The sequence below is a fragment of the Diuraphis noxia genome, unplaced genomic scaffold (assembly GCF_037042655.1).
Source record: "Diuraphis noxia isolate RWA-SAM2 unplaced genomic scaffold, SU_Dnox_SAM2 contig0003, whole genome shotgun sequence".
In the NCBI taxonomy this organism is placed as follows: Eukaryota; Metazoa; Arthropoda; class Insecta; order Hemiptera; family Aphididae; genus Diuraphis; species Diuraphis noxia.
Window position 1 is genome coordinate 78,506,685 of NW_028301713.1, and position 23,907 is coordinate 78,530,591.

Below are 23,907 nucleotides of genomic sequence, written 5' to 3' on the forward strand. Positions count from 1 at the left end.
AATATTGCGGGAAAATTATAAAAGACAAACAGGTGATGGATTTTCAACGCGATATACGATATATCGATATTATTAGAAAATAACTATAAAGAATAATTTAAATTATCATATAACTAATTAAAAACAGGATAAACGTAGGCAATTGTGTTGTACTGAAAATTAAAATGTGTCTCGTACCTAGGTATTTTGATTTTGAGTGGCAAACATTTAGCCAAAAAAAAAAAATTGAGGGGGTGGAGTGGCCGAGCGGACTAAGGCGTCTGTTGCGACGCACGCAGTCGCCGGTTCGAATCTCGGTCACGGGCGGCATCGCTCTTTGGGCATTTCGCGATGTCTGGAGATAGAGGCCGCCGCCCTCAAACCGGGCATGGCAGAAACCTACGTGTGCCCTTTCAAAATTCTGCCAAAAAAAACCCACGTGTTAAAAACCTACAGTACCTTCCCTTACAGTTTCCCATAAAAAATTGAACTATACAAAAATTTTTATACTCAATAAACATTACATCATTTAGTGAATAATATAGGGAAAATATAATTTTAGTTCATTTTATTAAATAATATATTTTCCGTGACTGATTTTAATTATTTTTGTGTAAATTTATTTTTTGTATTAGGACTATTTCCTTATACTTATTTAATGGTTAAATGTAGTTAATAATAATGCAACTTCTTGATGGCTTAGGGTATTTCGATAAAATGCAACATATAACTGTTTCAAGCATTCAACATAAATTACATAGAACACAATAAAAATTAACTGACTGACATAGTACCTACCTGAATTAATTTATTCTAACACGATTTATAAAAAAAGGGATGTACAATTACCAGGTATAAAAGTTTGCATGACTACTTTCATAACTGAAATTAATAACACCCACTACACGCTACACTAAATAATTAATTTAAAGAATATATAAAATTCTAATAAAATTTGAACATCAAAGATATAGAATTAGAAAAGTGTACCTACTATAAGTATTTATTTCTTCATAACTGTGCGAATGTTTAAATCATTTGTGTTCGTTAAGTCATCAACTGCACATGTGTGTCGCATACACTGTGAATGTATTAAGTAGTTCTTTATTTCTATCTTTTCAATCGCTGTTAAACAAATGTAACTTTTTTTTTTCCGTGGTATCAAAGACCGGAGCGGGAACTGCTTTCGCATTACTTCCACTAATAACCAAATGTAACTAAAACCAAATGTAACTAATAAGCTGTTATCATAGTAGTTAAAAATGTATACCTTTTTTAAGTGTCTGAAATTAAATATTTTAGAAAATATTCAAATTAATTAATTGATAGAAACGTGAATATTGGATTTTTAGTGGAGAGAATGATAAATCAAGAATTTATTTGTTTTACAATGACGTAAATGTTTAAAACCTAGAAAATATTAAGGAAAAATTAAAATGATTTAGGCTATTTTGGGGATATTTTTACAATATAAAAAGAGACTGTAATGCACTTTAACAGTTGATAATTTCGTAACTCAGATTAAGATTAATTTTTATGATATTATTTATATAATTAAAAATTTTCTTTATCATAATATATACCCTGATATAATCAATCATATGATATGTTAACAACATTTTTTCTTGTTATGTCTATGATAATAGAATATAATTTTTAACTCAACTTATGTTGCAAAGTATAAAAAAATATACAGAAAAAGAAATACACTACCTACTATTTTTTTTTTTTTTTAGCAGATTGTAATAATTTACGAAATAATATTGCAATGGATTCAAAGATTTTGAAGGTTACAAGACTTACGGGCTTATATCAAGTTTTAAATCCTAATACAACATTTTGTGGTTACAATATATATCACATCGGAATTGTTTTTTTTGGGTCATTCATGTTCACCATATTGATGTTGTTTCCAATTGGTTTGATTTATTTAAGAAATGATATAATTGCATTTATGTTTTACGTGGGAACCATAAGTAATTTATTATTATCCTGTTACAAAATGGGTAATATTCTTTATTATTACAAAGACATATGGAAATGTATTACTGACACAAGCTTTAACTATATTTCGTACAAACATTACGATAGAAATATATTTAAAAACTGGAAAATACGGTCTATTAAAGTTATATATTGCAATAACTTTAATAATCTTTTGTTGTTGGGCTTTCAGTCCATTTTATATGAATAATTCAATTTTTACTATTAGAAATATTGACGGCTCATACAGTGAATACCGAATGAATATTTTTAATTTATATTTAATAGCATCACATGAAACGTATAACAATAACTTTTACATATTTTATACTATTGAAATAATAATTAATACTTGCTATTTATACTTCACATTATTTTTTGATATTCTCATGATGTTGATATATTTTGAAATATCTTCTGGAATGGAAGCGATTCGTGTCGCATGTGAATCACTGAACTGCAACAGTACAATAACATGTTCAAAAGAAGATTTGAGTGAGTACCTTACTTTTGTTTCACTTAAGAGAACTTCTTATCTATTTGTGTTTTCTCTGTTATTGTATATACATTTTTTCTGTGTTATCGACGACGTTGCTGGAAGCCCGGACTTCTTGCGCATTACGTCGAAAACTATTAATATATTAACACAAACCATACTAAAATTTATGTTCAGTAGTTTCAAATTTGTGTTGTTAACTCAAGTATTAAACTGAATTTATCTATTATAAGACCTTAAGTAAGAACGCTATTTGTATGCAGTGGCGTACCTAGGCCTCTCTCATGGGGGGGGGGGGGGGATATATTTTTATCTATTCTTAAAATATCTTAAAAATATACGTCACAGCTAATCTAACCTAACGGAAATTTCTTACTTGTAAAATACCTATGCAATAAAACATTTTAATATTAATAGATACATAAAAAATAAATTATTGTTTAATTTAATAATATAGTATAATGCATGTTATAAAATAATTTTATTATAATTATAATTTATAATACAAAGTCTATTTTTCTGTTTTTCATACGAGAAATTCGTTCAATAATTTCATCCGCTGGTATATTTATTTCTTGATAAATGTGCAATAGTGCAAGCCCACATAAGCGATCCTGGCCCATTTTTGAACGTAGGCATGTTTTTAGTCTACAGAATAAGCATAAAATAAAGCAAATAATAAATATAAATAACTAAAAAGCAGACAGCAGTAGGTAGGTACTAGGTGTATAGGTACCTAGATTTATAAGCCAATTTTGTAGATTATTAATTTATCTTTATAAATATTAGGTTCTGTAAATGTTAGACATTAAAGAACTTTTTTTTTAAAACTAAAGTACTGAAGCAGTAGAAAGTATAAAAGCAGTAAGCATTCAATTGCTTTTTAAAAATAATATTAAGTCCTATAAATATTTTTAAGACTTATAAGGCATTCTATTATATTTGTATTCTATTATAATAATAGAATACAAATATTAAACTAAAAAAAACTGAATTCAAATACTTCTAAAGGTTGATCTTCATAACTTGAATTTTCAGTATCTTTTGATCTGACAGATCAACTTTCCTTTTTTTTTGGAGACGGAATATAGGTGATAGAATTATCATATTTAACTATTGCATCTATACTTGTTGCAGAAGATGGATGATTCTGCTTACTCAGCCAACTACTGAGTGTGCTTTGCTTGTTCATGACAAATAATTCAAATTTACTAAACACGTAAAAACAAATATTTTACACTATTATGTACACAGACACACAGTACACGTACAAATCGTACAATTTAATAATTATTTCGTAGCTAGAATCAATAATAAGAGACAACGGTCGAACCCATAGAGTAATATTACCCATATTACTCTATGGCCGAACCACAGACCACGAATTAATATTACCATTATTATAATATTATATTATTATCACATGCTTTTGTGAACCCATGATAGAGTAAAATTACTCTATGTTCGAACCGCCAAAACAAAATGATAACACCTGATTCGATAACAAAAATATTTTAAAATCTAGGGATTCATTATGTTATCATGTTATCAATAATCATATTATTGACTTCATGAAAAAAAATAAAAATTATAATAAAAACTAAAAAAAAATATAACAATGGACATTTCTCATATATTGTCAGTTGTCATATATACGACCCTCGAGGGGGGGGGGGCAAATGCTCCCTTCGCCCCCCCCCACAGGTACACCACTGTTTGTATGTTTAACGATTGACTTAAAGTCATATGAAAATGTTTAGTTTTTAGATTCTGAACGAAGTGATGAATGTATTGATTTTACAATGATGTGTGTTTTTAGATTCTGAACGAAGTGATGAATGTATTGATTTTTTTGTTTTTTTTTTGTGTCTGTGTACAGCATAACTAGTCGAAATAATGCTTCGATTTCAAACTTTGGGGGTGGTTTCCGATGTAAAATTGAAGATCCTTGGTGCATTATAGAGGTCAAAAGTAAACATTTTCCAACAGTTTTCAAAAAAATCGAGAAAATCAAAAAAAAAATGACAGAAAAACGGGAATTTTTACGCAAAATCAGTTTTCGACCAAATCGATTTTTTTATATGGTTGTAATTCAAAAAATAATCACTTTAAGTACTTGAAATTTTCACCAAATGTTTATGTTAGTGTTCTCTATATACAGTTTAATTTTCAAAAATTTTTGACTTTTTTTTAGTTATTTATAGACCACTGAAATTTACACTTTTTTTGAGAATTTTTTTTTGAAGTATCGGTAAAAAAATTTTGGACGACCAAAAAAACTTGAAAATTTAATACAAGGTTCCTTATGAGTTTTTCTTATTGTAGCTAAAAAAAATTAAAAATCGTAAGTCACCATTTTTTTTAATAAGCTTTTATAGTTCAAAATTTTACGAAATCTGTCGAAAACGCGAAAATTTGCAAGTAATTTTGAAGGTGAAAAATCATAAAATTTTTTGCGTTTATAACTAAGGATTAAAAATACAACACTAAGTTCTCCATAAGTTTTCCTTCAAGTAGCTATAGAGAAAACTCGAAGTATCATAATAGAAAAAATTTTAAGTGCGTTTGAATTTTAAATTTTTACGAAATAGCGTAACGATAACGATTTATCCTGAAACGATTTTAAATATTTGTTATTATTCAAAAAGTATAAGTCCTAGATACTTGATAATTTTACCAGTTATTAGGATTGGTATTTTCTTTACATGATTAAATTTTCAAAATATTTTGACTTTTTTTGAGATATTTATAGACGACTGAAATTTTCAATTTGTCTGAAAATTTTTTTTTGAAGTGTCGATAAAATTTTTTTGGCACTATCAAAATACTTGAAAATTTAATACAAAGTTTCTCATAAGTTATTCTTAAAGTGATTAAAAAATTATAAGAATACATAGGCACAATTTTTTTTTATAAGCGTTTATAGTTCAAATTTTTACGAAATCTGTCGAAAATTTGAAAATTTGCAAGTAATTTTGAAGCTGAAAAATCATAAAATTTTTTGTGTTTATAACTAAAGATTAAGAATACATCACTAAGTTTTCCATAAGTTTTACTTCAAGTAGCTATAGAGAAAACTCGAAGCGTCATTATAGGAAAAATTTTAATTGCGTTTGAATTTTAAATTTTTACGAAATAGCGTAACGATAACGATTTATCCTGAAACGATTTTAAATTTTTGTTATTATTCAAAAAGTATGAGTCCTAGATACTTGAAAATTTTACCAGTTATTAAGATTGGCATTTTCTTTACATGATTCTTACCGGTTCTTTTGGTTATAGCAGTAATAAATAAAAATAAGTATTAACTTATAGGACTATATATGCGTATATGCCACCAGTCCCTAAAGTATTCAAATTTTCGTACTACACACATAGTTCCAAATCAGTCAAATCTAAATTATACATAGTACGTATCAAAATAATAATATGTATTTACAAAAAATTTTTTTTATATAAAACTCATTTTAAGGCTTCTAACACAGTTTTACAATACCAGGTGAAAAATAAAATAAAAATATAGTCACAATTTTTATTTACGAGCTTTCAAATTTTGAATTTTGACAACATACGTAAAAATCATGAAAATTCGTAAATTATTTTATGCTAGAAATTCATAAAAAAATTTCCTTTTATATCTAAGATTTGAAAATTTAATATAAGGCTCCTAACATATTTTTACAATAGCAGGTGAAAAATAAAAGAAATATATTGGCACAATTTTTTTTTACAAGCGTTCAAAGTTTGAATTTTGACAACATAAGTAAAAATCACGAAAATTCACAAATTATTTTAAACTAGAAATTCATAAAAATTTTTCTTTTTAAATCTAAGATTTGAAAATTTTTAAAATAATCTATAATATATCCTAGACAGATAAACTATCTTCGTTCAGAATCGTTTTTCGTATACAATGATATAATAATATCATTGGATTCAAATTTAATTCCATCCATTACAGTAACCCACTTGTAACCTAGCTACTATACAGCAGAGCGACATCCACGACTTACCCGCTTTTTTTTTAAATTGTAGATAAATATTTTCTCTGTCTATAGCCACGCATTTTGAAACTTTAATGCAAGATCTAAAATAAATACTCATTCAGGAATTTAAAATTACTAAAAAATCGTGCAATGTCTATACTGAATATACAGTAGTACAGTAGTAATATAGTAGTAAAAGTATATGCTGTACACTGACAAATTTTAGCATTTTGTACCGACATTCGGCACTTTTGGTAGGTACTAATATTAGTAAATGATAAAAAGTATCTTTAACAAAATGTTTAAAGAATTACAAACTATATATTCAATTTAATATCAATTCATTGTAATAATATACATGTTTATAGAAACCAGTTACAATTTAATACATTTGGAAGAAAGATCCGACGAATTGTATGATAATTTAAAAATTATAATTACAGACCATCAAATCGTTATAAGGTAGTGCGGGTTTTTATATAATTAAATTAATTTAAAAATTTAATTTAAATAGGTATATTAAGGTTTGTTTATTACCTATTTTATATGTGTCATAAATACTTAACTGTACTGCACATTTTAGTTTTATAGATATCAAATATATGTATGTAAATATATTCTTACACTATATACAGATATAAATTAGGCGCATCGTCGTGGCACCCGTAAATCATCAAACTTCCCCATCCCCTTGCATTTCTCATTTTTTTACCCATTTGTACCCTCCTTAAAAAAATTGTACTCCTTTCCTATTTATGCAAAACCATACCCCCATTCGGGAACTGTAAACTGAATAACTGTTTAATAATAATTAAAGATTACAATAATTAATGGCTGTGCTTGACGAGGGTTTTGTACCTAAATCTCTCAAAAAGTAATCATTACTTTTTGAACATTTCGGGTTCACAAAGTTGAAGATTAAATCATTACAATAGGTACCTAATATATATTAAAGCTTACTGCAAAAATATAAAATTTGTTAGAGGTTGTAATAGGTAGATTTTATACGCTGATGGTTATCTACGGTTCTTACAAAAAATTCAGAAATTGTTCTTTAATAATTGTAATATTTTTTTATTTCGAACAATATTAAATTATACAATTTAATAACAACATTAATATTATTTGATCATTAATAAATATATAATTACTGTAAAAAAAAAATACAATAGAATTCACATCTGCGGTGGGCGCGTAATACAATATATAATAGTCGGCCGAGTAACAATAAATACGACGCGTTCACGTAAAATACAAATATGAGTGAGACGCGTAAGATGAAAATACTTAGTGTTCGCGTAGAATATAATATAAATATGAGTTGTACGCGTAGTATGAATATACTTAGTGTTTGCGTAGAATATAATATAAATATGAGTTGTACGCGTAGAATGAAAATAAACAATAATCGGCCGCGTGACAATGAATACAACGCGGTCGGGTAAAATATAGATATGAGTTGGACGCGTAATACAATCTATAACGATATTACGTACTGCACGACAGTGTCTTATCAAGAATAAACGAAATGTTATGACATACACATCTATGTTATAATTATTACTCACATTCCCACCAAGAACATTATATTAATGACTTACGGTTATATTGTATCAGTTGATCTCCACGAAGTCTTTCTTCAATGGTACACACCTGTGTGGAATTGATGATGCACTGATCTCGTCCGAAGTTAACACAAATAACGGTGGCCGTATACACGACGGCGTGTGCAGCGGCGGCGCTGTTCTAGCCTGCCGAATTATCGGCGGCCGAGAACTCGCTAACACTCGCGGCGGCGGTGCGGTCTTAGCCTACCTATTACAGGTGGCCGAAGACAACACAAACGAAAGGGAAACGGCGGAAGTATGTGCGACGGCGTGTGCAGCGGCGGCGCTGTTCTAGCCTGCCGAATTATCGGCGGCCGAGAACTCGCTAACACTTGCGGCGGCGGTGCGGTCTTAGCCTACCTATTACAGGTGGCCGAAGACAACACAAACGAAGGAGAAACGACGGCACTATCACTACACAACGACACTATTTACTACACGACGAAACTATTTATGACTGCACTATTCTTCCAAACTCACTACTTTACTCTATAGACATAGTCCGAATGTCAGATCGCCTTCTAGCCTTCCTATTACCGGTGGCCGAGAAAACGATCCGACACTAGCCAGTTATCTAAGAGGCCGAGTAGTCGGTAAATGAAAAATGACACTTTTGCTATTGCGCTTCGCTGGTTATATCGACTTCTACAGTATCTGGTCCGGGGTAGAAGTTGGGGCTAGAATATATACTAACGGTCGTAGGTACCGGCTTATTGTATGTTACGGATCGACCGTCTACGCTCTCTGTCGGCCGTGGTAGCGGTACGTAGAGCGATATTTACACTGTTGTTTCCACTTTGCCACTTGATGGCGCGTCGTGAGTTTTGTACTCGTTACATAGTCCCCTTTTGCTTTGTCGGTACTTTTGTGAAGGAGACAAAATACAGACAAAGTAAATTATTTACACATCTATTTATCTATTTACATATTTATATATATATACACCTCACCCTATCTTGATCTTAGTTTTGCTTCTTATTTTTTTGTTTGTACCAAGCTCGTTTGGCCGCTGTCCTTCTTTCTTTTCGGGACAGTCTGATCATAGGCCCTGGATCTATATGAGTTATTTTCGAATCGGATGTTGAAACTGTCATTGATTTCAATTCCAGTTTTCTTTCGAGTACTTCCATTGTTGCGTCGATTAGACTTTTACCTTGAATAGTATAGTCAGCTTGTTGTATTATATCTAATTCATATTGGCTCATTTCTTCATAAGGTTTTCGTTGGTGGATTTGTGCTGCTCTCTGTCTCTGGAATTGTGCTATCGCTTTAGCGTGTTCTTTGTTCTTGATCACGGTTGACTCAATATTGATTTGCCCAATCGGTAGGGTGATCTGTTCTTCGTCCTCGCTTATATCACTATAGCTTAATTGTATAGCATCTGTGAGATCTTCTGTAACGGGTTTCACCTGATGTTGCGGGTGTTCCTCTTCTTCATTTTCACTGACACTAGTCTCTTCCCATTGACTGGCGGTTTCGTCAGGCTCACTGTCACTGCCGAGGGCCTCTTTGATCCGTCTTTTTAATTCATTTTGATGCTGTATGACCTGTTCATCTTCACTATAATATTCCTCACCAAATAAATTGATGATGGTCTGTCGGTACTTATCCATTTCTCACTTTGACAAAGATATTTATTTTAGGGTATATGATAATATGCACATTTGACCCATCCACCACACATATAGATACAAACATATATTTACAAACAACAAAAAAAAATTTAATATTTTTTTTTTTTTTTTTTTTTACATATTTATACACATATATTATTTTATTATGCATCATATGATACGGGGTCGCCTGGATCACCCGGACATATATATGGTTTAATGTTTTTTACATTATATGTAATGAGTTTGTCCCCTTCTTGTATTACTACGGTGTTGTTATCACGTACCTCGTGTATTGTGTATGGTCCACGGTATAACAAAAACAGCTTCTTTATCTCCCGGTCTTCTGCCGACGACAATCGATGTTCTTTGACAAGTATGCACTGACTCTTAGTATAGTTTATAAATTTCTTTCCTCTGTCCAAATAATTGCTCCTTTGTTGCGCTGATTTCTTTATTCGTTCCCTCGCGATTTGTATTATAACTTCTGTTTTAGCATCCGTGGTTCCTTGTGGAAAGTTTATTAGTTTTTCAAGGACCAGTGGTTGGCGTGGTTGACCCATCAGTTCTTGTGGCGTGTATCCGGTAGTAGTGTGGGTGGTATTGTTCATCCAGAATTCAATCTTCTTTAGATACTGTACCCAGTTAGTGTGTTTCCGATGACAGTAGGTGCGTAACATTCGTCCGATCTCTCTGTTTGCCCGTTCGACGGGGTTGCCCTCTGGGTGGTATGCAGTGGTCCTTAAAATCTTGACTCCTAATTTTTGCATATGTAATGTCCATTTCTTGCTATGGAATTGTGTCCCGTTGTCTGTTAATATTTTTTTAAATGATCCGCAATTTGGTATGTACTGCTTCTCAATCCGTTTTAATATAGTTTCCGCCGTAGCTTTCCTTAGTGGGTATACCTGTAAATACTTTGAGAAAACGTCTATCATGACTAGTATATATTTCGCACCTAGTTGACCCGTGGGTAGTGGTCCGATCAGGTCCAGAGATACCAATTCTCTTGGTCCGGTAGGTATGTTGGATATTAGTGGTCCCCTAGTCACCTGATTATATATCTTACTTTTTTGACAAATGTCACAGGATTGCGTGATGCGTTTAACTGTGTGATACATATGGCTTAGTTGACAATCCTGCTTGAGTATTTGATATATCTTCGTTGCTCCGCTGTGTCCATATTGCTCGTGTACTTCTTTTACCAGTTGGTGAGCCAATTTGTCTGGTATCATCAGTCTGTTTTTTCCGTACCGATCTACGTAGAATAATAATTGTTGGTATACTAAATATGGTGGTTTTGGTTCTGTATTGAGACGTTGTATAATTTTTTTGATTTTCTGATCTTCTTGTTGCAATTGTGGTAGTTGTTGAAGCCTCTGTGTGAGTTCTTTACTGTATTGATCGATTAATAATTGATTTATGAATATTTTCTGGTGGGTTGGTATTTCATTTTCGACCATTTGCGCATAGCGTGTTAATGTATCTGCTCCTATGTTGTCTCTCCCCGCGATGTGTTGTATATTTAAGTTAAATTCCTGCAGCTGTATTGACCATCTCATCAATCGCGCATTTAGGAAACGACATGTGTTCAAAAAGGTTAGTGCTTGGTGGTCAGTTAATAGGTGGGTTACATGCCCTAAAATATAACTTCTATATTTCTTGCACCCAAATACAATAGCTAAGAGTTCCCTTTCCGTAGTGTAGTACTTGCGCTCTGCGTCATTGAGTGTTCTACTGGTGAACCCGATAGTCCGATGTTGTCCATTCTCCTTGATCTGATATAATTCGGCTCCAATGTGCGTGTTTGATGCATCAGTAGTCATAAAGAAGGGTTGTCTAAAGTTTGGATATTCAATAATGATGTCTTCCAGAAAGCATTGCTTTATTTGTTCGAAAGCAGTTTGCTGTTCTTTCTCCCATTGCCATGTATAACCCTTTTTGGTAAGTTGACTGAGTTTTCCTGTTAATTGTGACAGGTCCCTAATATACTTGCGATAAAAATTTATAAAGCCTAAGAAAGCGCGTACTTGCTTTTGATTCTTTGGTGCGGGGAATTCTTGTATTGCCCTGACTTTCTCTGGATCCATACCAATTCCTTCTTCCGATATTATGTGTCCCAAAAATGTTATTTTTTTTTGTAAAAATTGTGACTTATGGATGTTTATTTTGACATTGTGCTCCATAAATTTGTCAAATATTGCTCTCAGGTGCGTAATGTGTTCCTCAAAACTTGTGGATGTAATGTGTATGTCGTCTACATATGTTGCTGTAAATTCCAAGATTTCTGGTCCTAGAACTTTGTCTAGGATCTTTTGGAATTCGGCAACTGAGTTCACAAGTCCGAAGGGGAGTACTTTGAAATGATAGTTGCGTCCTCGGTGTAAAAAGGCGGTTACCTCCCTGCTTTCTTTCCGGAGTGGACACTGCCAATAACCTGAAGTCAGGTCTATAGTACTAAGGTACTTGGCTCCACGAAACTTAAGTAATATTTCTTCCATGTTCATTGGACACTCTCTGTCCGGGATTATCCGTTTATTGATCTGTCGAGCATCGAGACACAGTCGAATATCTCCATTTTTCTTTTCAATACCAATTATTGGCGATGACCATGGTGAGTCAGATTTCTCTATTATTCCCAAGTTCAGCATACGTTGAATTTCCTTATCCATCTTGCTTAATTTGGCGATGGGGATCGGATACGGTCGCTGTGCTATTGGTTCACCGGGTTTCACTTTAATCTGACATTCATATTTCCAGATCCGACCCGGATTATCTGAAAACAATTCTTGGTATTCATCTAATAGACTGTTGAAAGTTTCATTTTCCTGTTGACTCATTATTACACTTGTCATTGGTTTCTCAGTCACTTCTATACTAGTAATTCGATCTTCTTTTGACTTGGTTGTCTCCATATCCTCCGAAAAAGGTGTGGTCTGTTGTCCTTTTTGTATTGACCATTGAATCGTTTTATTATTGAAATCTATATGTGCATTGTACTCGTTTAGTACATCTGCTCCAATTATAGCCCGTTCATTCAGGTTTTCCACTTGTATAAAGTTAACAAATATCTGTTTGTCCCCTATTTGACAAAGGCAGAATAACTGTTTCGATACTTTACAGATTTTCTTGCCAACTGCATTGCTTATCTGTACACTATTTATTGGTAGTATAGGTATCTCCTGGTTTACTTTTAATAATCGGTCTGCTAATTCTTTATTGATTACACTGATTGTGGCTCCCGTGTCTATTAATGCTCGTACCGGTTCGCCTTCAATCTTGCATTTTAAATATGGACTTGTAGACACGTTACTCATATTCACATTGTTAATTACATGGTTGGTGTGACTATCGTCACCTGTCCCCTCATTGTTTATCTCCTCTGCATTGACCTGATTGATCGGTCGCCGATCCCTCCATTGTTGATCATTATCTTGCCCTGGATCTCTGCGTTGTCTCGTCTCATTACGGTCTGCTTGGTTTTCACGTATTTGATTATTTCGTGGTACTGCTCGATTATTCCAATTTCGTTGTGGTTCTTCCCTCTGTCGAAATTGATTACTGTTGCTTTCCCTGTTCTGGTTCTGTCGATTACCATAGCCGTCGTTATCTCTTGTTTCGGGTCGTCGATGTTCCTCGGTCCCTAATATTTTCATAGCATTTAATATATTGCATTCCGGCAACGATATCAATATTGCCCTCAGATAACCTGGATAGTGGCTGGCTATATTATTAACAATTTCTGTTTCAGTTAGTCTTGGTACTTCCAGATGCCTAAGTTTGGTGGCCCAGTATGCAAAGTGCTCTCTGTAATTTGTTTCGGGTTGCACTTGCCTTGTGCTAAGACATTGGCTCCAAAGCTGCATTTGTATGTCTCGTGACCAATATTCTTCTTTAAACGTATTTTGAAAATCTTTATAATTACTAATTTGGAACCTTACAGTTGCAAACCAGTTGCTTGCGTTTGCCCTTAGGCAATCACCGGCAATAATTAATTTTTCATCTATATTAACAATTTGTTTTACTGCAAAATACTCATCAAGTCGGTTTAAAAAATCAATAGGATGTGTATCTCTGCGATTCCCGTAAAATAGTGGTTTTGTAATGTCCACTGTTGTTCCTCGGTATATTTCTCCTCTCTGGCTGTCTGTATTTCTTTGTTGGTCATCTCCGAGATTTCTAAACGTGGTTATATACTTTCTTTCCATTTCTTCAATTTTTGTATTATATTTTTCTTCCCACTTCTTTTCCAATCTTCGCATTTCTTCTTTATGTTTCTCTTCTTCTTCTCGTAATTTATCTTCAATTTTTTTATTCTGCTTCTTTAGATTTTCTACCTCTTCTTTATGTGTTTCTTCGTTTTCTTGTATTTTATTTTCAATTTTTCTAAATTGCTTTTTCCATCGGTTCTCCATTTCCATCATTCTTTCTTCCCATTCTTCTTCCACATTTTTCTTCTTTGGACCCATATTGATGTAGTATTTATATGTATATATAAATAAATAAACTACATTAAGGATGTAGATTTACACTTCTCAAGAGCGCGAGTTCTTATTTTCGTGGTCGTGCGATTCGAGACTCGCTAGTTGGGCGCCAATTTGTAATAGGTAGATTTTATACGCTGATGGTTATCTACGGTTCTTACAAAAAATTCAGAAATTGTTCTTTAATAATTGTAATATTTTTTTATTTCGAACAATATTAAATTATACAATTTAATAACAACATTAATATTATTTGATCATTAATAAATATATAATTACTGTAAAAAAAAAATACAATAGAATTCACATCTGCGGTGGGCGCGTAATACAATATATAATAGTCGGCCGAGTAACAATAAATACGACGCGTTCACGTAAAATACAAATATGAGTGAGACGCGTAAGATGAAAATACTTAGTGTTCGCGTAGAATATAATATAAATATGAGTTGTACGCGTAGTATGAATATACTTAGTGTTTGCGTAGAATATAATATAAATATGAGTTGTACGCGTAGAATGAAAATAAACAATAATCGGCCGCGTGACAATGAATACAACGCGGTCGGGTAAAATATAGATATGAGTTGGACGCGTAATACAATCTATAACGATATTACGTACTGCACGACAGTGTCTTATCAAGAATAAACGAAATGTTATGACATACACATCTATGTTATAATTATTACTCACATTCCCACCAAGAACATTATATTAATGACTTACGGTTATATTGTATCAGTTGATCTCCACGAAGTCTTTCTTCAATGGTACACACCTGTGTGGAATTGATGATGCACTGATCTCGTCCGAAGTTAACACAAATAACGGTGGCCGTATACACGACGGCGTGTGCAGCGGCGGCGCTGTTCTAGCCTGCCGAATTATCGGCGGCCGAGAACTCGCTAACACTCGCGGCGGCGGTGCGGTCTTAGCCTACCTATTACAGGTGGCCGAAGACAACACAAACGAAAGGGAAACGGCGGAAGTATGTGCGACGGCGTGTGCAGCGGCGGCGCTGTTCTAGCCTGCCGAATTATCGGCGGCCGAGAACTCGCTAACACTTGCGGCGGCGGTGCGGTCTTAGCCTACCTATTACAGGTGGCCGAAGACAACACAAACGAAGGAGAAACGACGGCACTATCACTACACAACGACACTATTTACTACACGACGAAACTATTTATGACTGCACTATTCTTCCAAACTCACTACTTTACTCTATAGACATAGTCCGAATGTCAGATCGCCTTCTAGCCTTCCTATTACCGGTGGCCGAGAAAACGATCCGACACTAGCCAGTTATCTAAGAGGCCGAGTAGTCGGTAAATGAAAAATGACACTTTTGCTATTGCGCTTCGCTGGTTATATCGACTTCTACAGTATCTGGTCCGGGGTAGAAGTTGGGGCTAGAATATATACTAACGGTCGTAGGTACCGGCTTATTGTATGTTACGGATCGACCGTCTACGCTCTCTGTCGGCCGTGGTAGCGGTACGTAGAGCGATATTTACACTGTTGTTTCCACTTTGCCACTTGATGGCGCGTCGTGAGTTTTGTACTCGTTACAAGGTGGAAATTATAACTATTTGGAGTTACTGGTGGCAAGACGACTCTCATAAATACGTTATGATAGCAGATAGGTAGAACACACTATTGCCCTCAAATTGGAATTACTTATTTGTAAACTAAATCATTTGATTACAGATTTTTTACTAATGCTTATATTAAGAAACCTATCTACCAAAAAATAAACCAAAATCATAAATTAAAAAACTATTTTTTATTTTGAAAACAGTACATCAATTAAACGTCTATTAAAATTAATGTGAAACTGAGATATTATTCTTTATAAGTGTATAACATACTCTATTCGATTCCACTTATATAATCTCCCTATACATTTGAAGATGTTATTGTTAATTTGGTTGGTCCCAAAACAATATCATTTTATTTTGCTTGAGCTCATCACAGACAAAAAAATACAAAAATAACTTGAAATTATGTAGTTTTTGTTAAAGTAGCTCTATAAAGTTCAATAAGCGGTTGATACTGTACCAAAAGCGTGATTTTGTTTGAAAACTTGAGAATTAAATATTTTATTCAGTAAAATACAACAAAGTGATTTTGTCAAATAAAAATATACTTGTATACAACAGTAATTTTATTAAAAATTACTAACATGGTTAGTAATAATACATTTAGGTAAACCGAAAAACAAAGATTTTTAAAAACACCAAGCACTGCGCAGGTATTCAATAAAGACGCTTGTTACCAGTACGACGTTTTTATAGCTCCCGAACAGGGGATTAGTTTTACGTAAAAAGGAGTGGGTTTTTAAAGAGGGTACAAATGAGTAAAAATTGGGTACAAAAAATATGAGATGTGTAAGGGGTTTTTGACGATTTACGGGTGTCACAACGAAGCACCTATATAAATTGTATCGTTGTTCAATTAATAGAATTGAATTATCTATACCGTAGTTGATCAAATCTATTTATAACACAATTTCAATAATTATTAATTTTGTTATAGAAAATTAAAAGAATACTGTACGATATTCCAGCAAGTGGCTCTTTTACAAATATTTATAACATCAACTTCACACATAATTATTTGGTTTGTTGCTGCGATGGTAAGATAAATGCAATTTATTTTATTTTATGAATTAAATTTGGGTCTGTATTAAGTAAATTATGAATTTGCGAGTAATACTCTTTTATCATCTAAACTTTGTTATATATCTATACTTATTTAATTTTTAGAGTTTTCGCGAACATGATTTAGGAGATTCATCATTTATATTAAAATTAGTTGCAGTACATCCTCTTATTAGTTTTCAACTATTCCTGACGTGTTTTGTATTTGGATCTATAATCGAAAAAGTAATAATAATGTAGTATTTTTTCAATTTTTTCAATTTATTTTGTGTTCGTGTAAAATTAATACTATAAATTTATTAAGTCAATTAGTAATTTATCAATGTATCACCAAATAATATTAGTTAATATTATTGATATTAAATAATTAAATTCATGCTTATTATCATATTTTTATAACTGTGACTTGTCTGTTATATGGTTTATCAAGTCAATTGATAAATATTGAACTTTAAAATTGTTTATAGTTATGTTGAATTATTTAAATTTATTACCTAAAATGCATTAATCTCTTGCTTCAATATTTTTTTTTAAAGTAACTAAAATAACGATATCTATATTAACTTTGAATTTGAATATCAAAAACTATTATCATTAGTAAATATAGCAATATTAAATATATTCATCTTATAAATAGGTAAAAGATAAATATTTTAAAAATTAATGTTTTATTATTTAGAAAGATTCGATCATATTTGCATTATATAGTAGTAATTGGACTGAAATGGATATAAAATGTAAAAAGTTGATTTTATTGGCCATGGAAATTAATAGTGCCAGTCGTGTAAAACTGCAGATTACAAACACTAAAATTGTCAATCTGGAAATGTTCACACAGGTACATATCATATTATACATATATGATTATATAAGATTAAATTTGTTTTAGAATAATTTGAATGTGTAATGTGTTCAACTACTTGAAGCAGAATAAAAATCATAAAATTAAAATTAAAAAGAAGCTGGTAGGTATACCTTAGTAGTAAGTAGGTGCTGATGAAATTCTATCTAGGTATTGTGAGACTGGAATGTATGTAAGTGTTGTCAATTTGGGTAGTTTATGAACGATAGTATATCATAATATTCAAAAAAATAATGGATTGAGTTTGTGTAGTGTTTAATACGTGATTAGTGGATGCAACTGTATCGTATAGCTGATGTTATTCAGTGTATAACAGCCAGGATTATGAAATGGGGAGCGGTGGTTATTCATTAATTAAACTAAATTGTTTTTATAGAGTTTGTATATAAATAAATGTGATGAATACACGACACTCAACATTTAAGTGATAAGCTGCGTACAAATTTTAATTATATATTATTAAAACTAACTAGGTACTGACAGTTATTGAAATTTTTATACTAAATAAAAATGAATTCAAAAACAGATTTATTATTTATTTGTTCATAAAAATTAGTAAAAAAATTGGTAGGTAGTTAGAAATAATTATTTAAATTTTTATTATTTAGTCTTGACTAATATAATACCCTTTGTTCTTTTTCTATATCTACTTTTGTTATTTATATTTATATTTCCTCTTCTAATATTTCTTAACATGTTGTTTAACATTTTTCCTCATTTTTTTTTACATTTTAAACATTTTTTTTAAACTGTAAAAGTGACTTAACTGGAAGGTATCTTTAATCCGTCCTTCACGCCATAATTATCAAACTCATCAATTTCATTTATTGTTCAAAATTTATGTAACAGATTGTGGAAATAAAAATTAGGTAATATAAATAAATGATTTGGACAATGCATATTGTACAAATTTTTAAAAAGGATTTCATATTTGTCAAATATTCCATTATCTAGGGACTCTCTCCTTCTAACTCAAGATTATATTGACCTTGTTTCTTTTTCATTTCGACGGAAATTAACTGATTTTATGTTTGTCTATGATATTATTAATTACAATATTGTGTGTTCTGAATTGTTGTCTGAAATTGGTTTTCGAATTCCATAACTAATTACACGTAATTCAGATTTATTTTTCCTCATTATAAAACGAACAGTGGTACCAATTCTTTTTTGCCTCGAGCATTAATTTTAGCTAATAAAATTTGTATACATTTAGACATATTTTTTCTCTCACACAATTGTTTTAAATCTAAATATAATTTTCTTCTTGTTATTATTTCCTGCTCTATTCTAGACTTAATTACTTCCTTTTATGTCTTGTTTAAGTTTCTTAACAAATAATTTTTAGACTTCACAGGTTAGCTTCCATCTCATGACTCTTTAGCTAACTGCTTTTTTTTCTTGACTAATCTCCTTTCTTTACATTACAACTTTAAAATTATCAACCTTTGCGTTATTACTGAGTTGCCTGACTTTATTCTGAAATTAAATATTCTATAAACTTGAAATATTTTTAAACCCTTCCTTATCTATATTAAATAATTTTTTTGTGACCTATTCTCTATACTCCTCAAAGTCATATATGGCTCCTATTTCATTCTATATAAAAAGTTTTAAAATTTCCAACTATTTAACTGTGAACAATCTAGTATTCTTTCGGTATGACATGCCTTTCTTCAAAACAATAACCTCTATAATGTACACTTTCATACCCTATTTGATCGCTTCCTAAGTATTTTGTGTGTCATCACCGATCATAATATTATGTTCTTATTTTGTTACTTGATTTCATCGACGTCTTTCAACATTCCAACATTTCTTATTAGAATTCTATTTCAACTTAGTTTCTTGCTTACAAAAATTAATATTGTATCTTTTATTTATATAGTAATTTATTGAATACTCGAATCTCTCACTGACAAGTAGGCATGGTTTTAATTCCCTACCAGTGTTTGGTACATTTGGTATGTCCTTACTCGTAACTGGCATCTATCGCACCGCTGACCAGCCGGTACCCACCATAACATCCCACTTGCCATCCACGTTACCAACTACATTGTTTTCTCAATACACGTTTGTATACTCATTAATCCATATAATTAATAGATATTTAGAATTGCAACTGTGTTCAATAATATAATTTATGTATGTTTTTCTTTTTATTTACAGACGATGCGTTTTTCTTATTCCATCTTTTCGATGCTAGTCAAGTATAATTATAATAAAACAAATTAAAACTATTGTTGAACATTTGTATTTAAAAAATTTTGTTTTGAAAGTAACTACCTATGTTGTAAAATATTTAGTTTTATTCTGATTATTATGCTAGATTAAACTTCAGATATTTCTTCATCTATTTGACAATTATATTATTAATTAACCGCTTGTTCATGAATATTTTTATAATATTATCAATGTATTACGTGAAAAACATTATTAATATTTGCACTGATATATTTACTTATATCATTTATTATTTTATCTATAAACAGTAGTAAAAGCTATTCATTTTTAAAATTTTCTTTTCTTTGGTTTGATTTTAGCCTATTCATAGTATGTATATTATGTTAAATGTTTATAATAATTAATGATATACTACTTATGGGATTCATCATCTTCATTACAAGTTTAGTTTATAGAAGATGAGTAGACGATCATATTTTTGTATTAAATAACTTATTGTAAATTGTTTGTTTGTTTGCAAATAAATAAATAAAATAAATACGAGTAGAAAAAGAAAACTCATCACTAAACATTTTATAAATGGCGAAGTAGCAGTGCTGCACATAGGCTAAACATAAACAGTAATTAATTATTCATTGCATCTGATAAATTATTCTGAGTTGAAATCGTGTGTCTGAAACTACTTTGTCTAAGAAATAGTAAAGTATCTTAAGATATATTTATATAACCTAAAGTAGTAATATAGTTGATTTTTAGTATGGTATTCGTATTCAATAGGCTGTACTGATTTATTTCAATCATATCATTACATAAATTATAATTAATTAACTAATATTTGTCTACTTATATCATATATTATTGTTATTTGTTGATTGTTAATACGTAATTTATTTAAAAGTAAATATACTGATGTAATGAAGGACGGTGTGAATAGGCTCGAGGTATATTATTATTTGTAAATCGTAAATTATATTTTAAGAATTTTATTTTAATTGTATAATCGATGTATGATACTATGACATTGTGGAAAATTAATTTAATAATTTAATGGTAAATATACATAATTAAAAAAAATTCGAATAAAAGTTTTAATTTTTATAAATAAGTTAATATAATATACTCATAGTTATAAAATTATACAAAGTGTTTTAAAATGTGTTTGCATACTTATTATATGTTTATACATTGGTATATATTTACATACATAGGTAAAATAGTATTTTTATTTCTTTTTAAATATAATATATATATAAAAAAAATGTTATTTCGCTAGAAAAATAACTTCATATTTTAAATTAACTTTACATAGCTACTTTTTAATTTGTTTACTTACGTTTAATGAAATATAACAATTTTAATCATTAATTTATTAATTCAAATGTTGTTATTATATATATTTTTATTATCTATTTTGAGAACACTTTGCATAAGAATTATAACTGTATAATAATAATAATAATAATAATAATAATAATAATAAAGCAACAAGATAATCAACACTTTTTATAATGACAGTAATATAATATATATTATTATATATTATTTACAATATATTTCTTCACAAATAAATTTTTGTACAATATTTCTCTATATAGTATTATATGTTGGCCTAACGTTAATGTAATGACAAAAAAAGGGTCAAGCTCGCATACCTATAGCTCGGATGTTATACGATATAAGGATTATGGTAATCTAATAAAATAATTATATGTTAAATAAATAATTTATAATAATAGGTATGTTTAAACAATAACATAAAAAAAAGCTCATAGTACATTGTATGTCATACTAGATTGTGTGTTATCATCAAATCATGTCTACATAAACTACTTAAATACTAAAAAAAAAAAATTAAAAATCAACAGATAACTATAGAAATTTGTAGGAGATTTAAAATTTGAAAATAATTATTTTAATAGAAGTTTTGATTTACATATATTATTGGTTTTGAGATTCTAAGTAGGTGAGAAAGACATTGACCGATTTAATTATTTGGTCCCCATAATTTAAATTGTTATCTAATAAACGTTGTAAAAGAACTTATTGCAATTAAAGTAATGGAAAACACTGCATATATATAATCATGAATTTAGTAGGTTAACTAATGTAATTGAAAAAAAAAAAAACAAACAATAATTGGTACCTACCTATTTAAAAACGTTGGAGGGCATCAAAAAAACATTTTGCACGATCGGTATCAGCTTAAAATGCTGTTATTAATATAATATATTTACATGACATCATGCGTTTTGATATACAAGTGATTATCCAAGTATGCTCATCCCCTTTTTTCTTTAATAATGAAGTTATTTAAAATCTGATTTTTGGAATCTTTAATTACACTCAACCATACCGACCATATTTTCAAATTCTCGAGATTTTTTTGCACCATTTAAGGAGTGTCCTGGGGTGATATAAATTTTTGTTTTTCAAATGAGAACCCCAACTTTTACTGTAAATTATTTAGCAGATAATACTTTTGAGAATTTTGATATTTTGAAATCAAAATTATAATGAATAGTTTTTTGAGTTATTTAACTTTGTGTTCTAAGGACAAAATATCCATAGCTTAGGTTTATAAGATATGTGGTCTATGATGGATTTAAAAAATATTTGTCATTAATATTAATCCATCAACATAAATTATTTTTAAAAACAATTTAAGCATGATAATTACTAGTTCCAATAGTACGCGTATTTTATACTTTTGTAAAATGATTTTTAAGGACTATTATCCTTAGTACAAATATTTTAACGAATATGTTCTTTGAGTATATTTAAAGATTCCAAAAATCAGATTTTAAATAACTTCATTATTAAAGAAAAAAAAGAGGCGAGCATGCTTGGTGAATCGTTCAAACCTAACTCCTGTATACCTACCTAAGATGTATAATGTATAATATACTAATTAGCTCATGACATGTAAATATCTTATAATTACATTTTTAAAATGCAAAACACGAATAGTTGACTTTGTAGAAGACACATTTCCATTTGGTATTTATATACGTTGTAAATAATTATTTAATTCATTTGAGTCATTTTGAGTTGTAAAAATATGTTTATTCGGCCTGAATATTACGCACGTTTTTATTAAATTATTATGTGAACCAAAATAATTGCAGTTTCCTGGGTTTTCAAAATTTCACCCTGGTAGTTAAAAAAAAAAAATTATATAATTTATAACTCGATATAATATATTGACGTCAGTCTTTGGCGCAGATGAATCTGTTTTTTTTTTAAATTCAATTGAAAAAATCATTTAGATGATTGACTCTTTATTTCTTTCGTTATCATCACAGCTACTATCTGCACTGCTTCCAACGTCTTTACAAATCTGCATCTCAATTTCAGCAAGCCTGTGGTCCATATCCCATCGCTGTTGAGTAACTTTTTTGTTGAGATACAAGTTCTCTGTTTCCACAGCTATCAAACGTTCTTGAAGTCTATTGATTTCTGCTTCCAATGCGGACACCATCGTTGCATCTTTACCTGCACCTAGTGTATAACAGAGCTTATGGTTATAACAGACACTAAAAACAACAACGATGGTTAGAGTTAACGGAATCAAAATTCACCCGAAGTTGTTGCTTGTGGTTTTTGAGCATCTTGAACATGATGATGGTGGTGATGGTGGTGTTCTTGATCTAGAGAATATTTACTAGACAGAGGGGATTCTAAAGTAGCAGCGGCATTTGATCTGTATCATAATAATATAGTTTTGTTTTATCGAGGATGTATGTGGCCCGTGAATAGAAATATATTCGCATCGTAACTAACCTGAAACTAGGACTTGCGGTAGGACTGAATGAAGTTCTGTTATTGATGTTACTGTTAAATGTGGCCGCAGGCCTTAAAAGACCTTCGCTGGATTGTAACCACATTTCATCTTCTACTTTAATTTGGCTTTCTACGATTCCAGGCGTCGACTTGCATCGCCTTCCAACTAATCCTTTACAAGTAAAGTAGACAATTTTATTATGCAAATAAATTCTCGAATAACCATTCTATATTATACATAACGTATACAAGTATGCCATGTAGGTTAAA

General features: G+C 30.7%; 1 protein-coding gene and 1 pseudogene across 2 annotated transcripts in view; one reads left to right on the plus strand and one right to left on the minus strand.

The window, feature by feature from the left end:
* Positions 1–1,747: 1,747 nt before the first annotated feature.
* On the plus strand, positions 1,748–19,908 carry LOC107171052 (uncharacterized; annotated as a pseudogene).
* Positions 19,909–20,824: 916 nt separating this feature from the next.
* LOC107171053 (cyclic nucleotide-gated channel alpha-3) overlaps positions 20,825–23,907 on the minus strand; it is a 110,439-nt gene continuing 107,356 nt past the window's right edge. For both annotated transcript variants that reach the window (XM_089223596.1, XM_089223597.1), the window contains 3 exons: positions 23,638–23,809; positions 23,436–23,557; positions 20,825–23,355 (listed from right to left, as the gene is read on the minus strand). In XM_089223596.1, the coding sequence (XP_089079722.1) occupies positions 23,120–23,355; positions 23,436–23,557; positions 23,638–23,809 (530 nt within the window). In that variant the 3' untranslated portion in view covers positions 20,825–23,119. The remainder of the gene's footprint in view (positions 23,356–23,435; positions 23,558–23,637; positions 23,810–23,907) is intronic.